The 5,666-nt window shown below is 36.0% G+C and overlaps 1 protein-coding gene across 1 annotated transcript in view; it reads left to right on the top strand.

Moving 5' to 3' along the window:
- GLRB (glycine receptor beta) overlaps window positions 1-5,215 on the top strand; it is a 91,839-nt gene extending 86,624 nt beyond the window's left edge. Inside the window, exon 9 of the mRNA XM_004708729.2 lies at window positions 3,458-5,215. Within this exon, the coding sequence (XP_004708786.1) occupies window positions 3,458-3,754 (297 nt within the window). The 3' untranslated portion in view covers window positions 3,755-5,215. The remainder of the gene's footprint in view (window positions 1-3,457) is intronic.
- The last annotated feature ends 451 nt before the right edge of the window (window positions 5,216-5,666 follow it).

Below are 5,666 nucleotides of genomic sequence, written 5' to 3'. Positions count from 1 at the left end.
TTTGGGGCTTGCACTAAATCCTAACTCCAATTTAAGAACAATTAGTTCTTACATCATGGCCCTGCTTGAGACTCGCCCTCAGAAAGGTAACACAGAAGATATGGGTGCTATAGCAAAGTATGGTGAAGAAAAGCAGATGGTGCCTGGCTATCAGATAAAATAACATCTGGGGTTTTAAAGGCTTGTTTCCAAACAAGCAGCCATCTAAGTGAGATGTCAGCTAAGTCCACATGGACGAAGCACACCAACATCAATGACCAAAGGATTGTAAATCATAATCCAAAGCCAAAGGAGCGAATAGTGTCAGAGTCTAACTTGTGATATTTTGATGTGCAGACAGTTATGAATGACAGTGGAAGCCCAAGATACATCTGTGGGCTGTACATAGGAAATAAGCCGCTGGTGATTTCCCTCTACCCATAATGCAAGGGTGGGGAGAAACTGGTTACCAGACACAGTGCATTGGGATGCTGACTATAGGAGATCCAAATGATAAGCCTGACGTGAATGCTTAAAACCTTGTCACTTGATCGCCCTCTGATCCATGCTGGGCCTGATCTGGTTTTTGATATTTTCTGGGGTTTGTTTTGCTTGTTTGTTTTATATATATATAACAGAATATATGGGATAAGCATATATATATATGCTTATCCCATATATTCTGTTATTGGGGTAACCCTCTTGAATTTTGGTTGCATGTTTTTCTGGTTTTTAGTATATGACAGGCAGAGACTGAACAAGCAAATGGAATAAGGGTCTCTGAGTGGTATAGTGGGGGGGGGTGTAAATAGGAGCTGAGGTCAAGGTGCTTAAAAGTGAAGAGGATGCTTTGAAAGTGATTGTGGTGGCAATTGTACAATACAACTCGATGCAATTGAACTCTGAATTGATATGATCTCTGTATTAGCTCCAACTAAACGTGTTGGTGTTTTTTTTTTGGGGGGGGGCAGAATAAGAGAAAAGACCAAAGTGCATGTCAGAGGAAGCTCTGAAATCTGTTTTTAAATATTGTTCTTCTGTTGTTAGTTAGTTGCTGTCCAGTTGGTGCTGACTCGTAGTGAGCTTATGTATAACAGAACGAAGCACTGCTCGGTTCTGCACCACCTTCACAAGTATGCTCATATTTGACCTATTGTAGCCACTGTATCAATCTATCGTGCCAAGGGTTTTCCCTTCTTTTACTACCCCTCCACTTTATTAAGCATGATTCTGCTCTTCATCGACTAGTATCTCTGATAACATGTCCTAAGTATATGAAAAGTTTCACCATCATCACCTTTAAAAAGTATTCTGGCTGTAGTTCTTCCAAGACAGATCTGTTTGTTCTTTTGACAGTCCATAGTATTTTCAACATTCTTTGCTAATACCGTAAATCAACTGCATTGATTTTTCTTCAGGCTTCTTTATTCAATGTCCAACTTACACATGCAGATGAAGTAATTTAAAATAGCCGTGGCTCAGATAACCAGCATGCTAGTTCCCAAAGTAAGCTCCGTGCTTTTCAACACTTTAAAGCAGTCTCGTGCAGCAGATTTACCTAATGCAATGTGTCGTTTAATTTCTTGACTTCTCTTGAACGCGGGGTAGCAAAGGAAGTGGAAGAAATGATGAAGTAAACGAATTCAAGAGAAAGTGTCTGAAGGCAGCTTGAGAAGAAGAAGCACAGCATTATAAAGAAATGTGAAAAGACCTTGGGAAGAGAAGCCAACAGTAAAGAACTTAGCACAGCTGAAAGAACTGAAGAATTCTCAAGCTTCCAGTTGTGAGATTGAAGAATCCTGTGGGTACAATACTGAATGATGCAGAAAGCATCAAAAGACGATGGAAAGCCTATACAGAGACTCTGTGCTGAAGATAATTGGTCAACATTCCATTTCTAGTGGAGCATCTGATCCAAAACTGATCTTGAAGGAAGAAGCTAGCAAAAAACCAAGGCTACAGGATTTGATAAAACACTAATTGGCATGTTTCAAAAAACGGATGCAATGCTAGAAGCATTCCCTAATCTATGACAAGAAATTCAGGAGATGACCACTGGCCAACCAAGTGGTGAACTCATTATTTTTGCCCATTCCAAAGAAAGATGGCCCTATGCAATGTGTACATTGTTGAGCAATATCATTAATATCACATGCAAAAATACATCACACATTGAGCAAGTAAAATTTTACAAACATAATTCAAAAATGGTTGTGGAAATACATTGAGAAGGCTCTATCAAAACTTCAAGGCAGATGCAAAAGAGAAAGTGGAATGATGAATATCATTGCTGATGGCAAATGGCTCTTGGTTGAAAGCAGAGAAGACATATACTGTGATTTTTTGTTTTTGAACATACAAACCATTAGACTGTGTATCATAGCAACATATGGATAATATTTTTTAAATGGAAATCCCAGAGCGCTTAGCTGTGCTCATGAAAAATCTATACACAGACTAGGAGGCAATCCTCCAAACAGAACAGAAGTTCTCAAACTTATTTGGCCTACCATCTCCTTTTCAAAAAGAGAGAGAGAGAGAGGAAGAAAGAAAGAAAGAGAGAGAGAGAGAAAGAAAGAAAAAAAAGAAAGAAAGAAAGCAAATTACTCGGTACTCTTGTGGTAGTTAGATTTTATGTTAATTTAGTTGTACCTGTGTGGAAGAGTGGGCGGAGTCCAACCTGTCAATCAGCTGGTAGTCTGGTGATGCATCCCCAGGAGGCACCTTTTATAAAAGAGACACTCCCATCACTCTTCTCCTTGGCCTTCCAGCTTGCTGGGACCCTGCCTGCCTCCACAGGTGCTAATGGGGGCTGCCTGACCCTGAAAATTGTCAGCACCCTGTCATGTTTCCACTGACTTTTCATGCAAGATATTGCACCCACAAGCCTCTGATCTTCCTTCTTCCTACCTCACCTTTGATGCCAAGTGCCAGGAGATTTAGATATTATATGGTGTGTAACCTGGTTAGTTCTTTGAGGAAGAATGAAGTTTTAGTGGGGCATCTGGTATGAATGTTGTTTGCTGTTTTTATCCCTCACATAAAATTATATTTCCAAAGTGTGTTCTATTCCAGGGGTCGGCACATTTTTGAGATGGAAGGCACCATGCTGTCCCTCACACAAGAGCCATAAATATAATTCTACAAACAAAGGAAATCACCATGATCTGAGTCATATCCTTCACAACTTTTCAATTTTCCTTCAGAGCCACAAATATTTACAGAAAGAGCCACATTTGGCCCGGGAGCCAGTTTGCCAACCATTTGTAAATTTTATTACATAGGCATCATTTTAGAGTCCTGGGTGTTCAAGCAATCTGATGGTCTAATCCGTTAATGATGATCTCCATTGGCTCTTTGTAGCACTAACAAATACCCTCTTGGAGGAACGAGTCATTTTAAAAATGTCCTTTGGAAGAAATATATTCTGTAAATAGAAAAATGTTAAATTTACACTGTCTTTAATTTTCTTTCTTAGGTTGGTGAAACAAGATGCAAAAAAGTTTGCACTTCTAAGTCTGACCTGCGATCAAATGACTTCAGCATTGTTGGAAGCTTACCAAGAGATTTTGAATTATCCAATTATGACTGCTATGGAAAGCCCATTGAAGTCAACAACGGTCTTGGGAAATCTCAGGCGAAGAACAACAAGAAGCCACCTCCTGCCAAACCTGTTATTCCAACTGCAGCAAAGCGAATCGATCTTTATGCAAGAGCATTATTTCCCTTTTGCTTCCTGTTCTTCAATGTTATATATTGGTCTGTATATTTATGATACACTTTTTCAACTTGTATAAAATACTATCCCATTTCATTGTGACCAACTGTATTCATAAATGTCACACTGTGAAAAAGTTTTCATTTTCATAACAATATATTGAATTTTGGATGCCATTTTATTGGAATTAAATGCAGAATCTTAATTTTGAATGGCAGCATGACCCTGTAATGTCTGTGCTTTATTAATGATGTATGCATGTATAGCATACATGATGCTTTATGCATAAATGAAGGAAAAGCATAGTGCATAAATAAATTCAAACACTCATCTACAATTAGTGTCATCTGTAAATACTTAAAGTAGCTCAGATAATAAAATGACATGCATGCTGAGTCTTGGTATAGTCACTGTATGGATGTAGTATTTCAAATTTCCTTCGTTGGTAACTCTGTAGATAAGTCATTTTATTATTCTATTATTCAAAACAAGCATCATAATTTAAGCTAAGTTGTATTACATATTGTAGTATATACCCTATTAAACATTGCTTCCATTTTTTAAGGAGAAAAATATCAGCTTTAGTTGTGGGGCTCTGTGGAGAAATAAAGCTCAGCAAATTACTATTTTGTAAAATCATCTCATTTTAAAGTGTACCATGCTGTCAAAATGTCACTTAATAAAGAAAAAATTAAAACCTACCAAGCATGTTTGAAACAAAGGGAAATTTTAGATTTATATAAATGTAAGCTGGCTTCTGATAAAATGAAAATAAAGAATAGATGCATTGATTGAATATTTAGGTAAAGGAAATTCTTTTTAATTACTTTAAAAAACTGAATAATTTTTTATGGATTTCATTGTGCTGATACAGAGTATACAAAAGCATAGTGCCTTAAGAGTCATAAATGTTTTAATTTGGAAGATAGTACTAGATTTATGCTTTCACATCATTTTAAAGACACAAAGACAAAACTACCCTGTTACTAAAATAACTTTACTTAGAAAAAATATCCACTGTCATGGAAGGATTTTAACTTCTCTATGTTACTAAAATGTTTACATAATAGCAAGTAAAATTAACCTTTCCCCCCTGAATTCTCATTCCTTTTTTTCCTATGCATTTGAATATTTTGGCATTTGTTCTAAAATATTTAAAGAATAAGTAAATAATGACCTTTTGTTCTTCTTGCCCAGGAAGAAACAAAAGGAATAGTGTTAGACTTCATTTCTACTTGTATTTTCTTTTTTGCTTAAATTCTTGACAACTGAGATTTACTTTGATCTGCTTCCAATCTGAAAATAAGCACTTTTTTAGTCTATGAGACCTCTAGTTGCCAATAGATATCACAGTCAATGAGCCTTTTTATTCTTGCCATAGCTGAAGTTACAATTATCTGTCATTTATATAACATAAACACAAAAAGCTAACAATAAGCATATTTATGTTACTTGGAGTGCTTTTGTTACAGGAGAAAGTTTGTATGGCCAACTCAATAATAAAATGTGTTAAAAACATTTTTTCTGCTAATTGCTATATGTGATTCAATTTATTGAAGACTAAAAAATTTAAAGATTCTCACCATGCTCATTAAAATTTCGAATGGGATGTAATCTAACCCTCTGTGGTCCTTCAGCTCCCTCTAGTTGCAAAAATATAGCCATCCAAATAGTAACCCAATTCTGTATTCTATTAATGACAAAAGAATGTTGGGCAGTAACATTTTAATAGAACTATAGTGAGGAAAAAGAGGTCTTAAACAGTCCTTAATTAATTTAACATTTTCATATGTAATTGCATTTTCTTAGAATTCTTTTTCTTTATACTGTCAGATTCCAGTAATTATTAGGGGGTTTGACAAAATATAGATCTTTAAATGGAAAAAAAAACCACGTGGAAGAAAGGGCACATTCTATGGGAATTTATTTGTGGAAAATTATGTGAGTGAATTATTTTCCTGTATTATAA

The sequence above is a fragment of the Echinops telfairi genome, unplaced genomic scaffold (assembly GCF_000313985.2).
Source record: "Echinops telfairi isolate 266 unplaced genomic scaffold, ASM31398v2 ScPeMD7_5868;HRSCAF=6743_0, whole genome shotgun sequence".
In the NCBI taxonomy this organism is placed as follows: domain Eukaryota; kingdom Metazoa; phylum Chordata; class Mammalia; order Afrosoricida; family Tenrecidae; genus Echinops; species Echinops telfairi.
The sequence above is the reverse complement of the archived record's forward strand: the minus strand, read 5'-3'. Positions and strand labels throughout refer to the sequence as shown.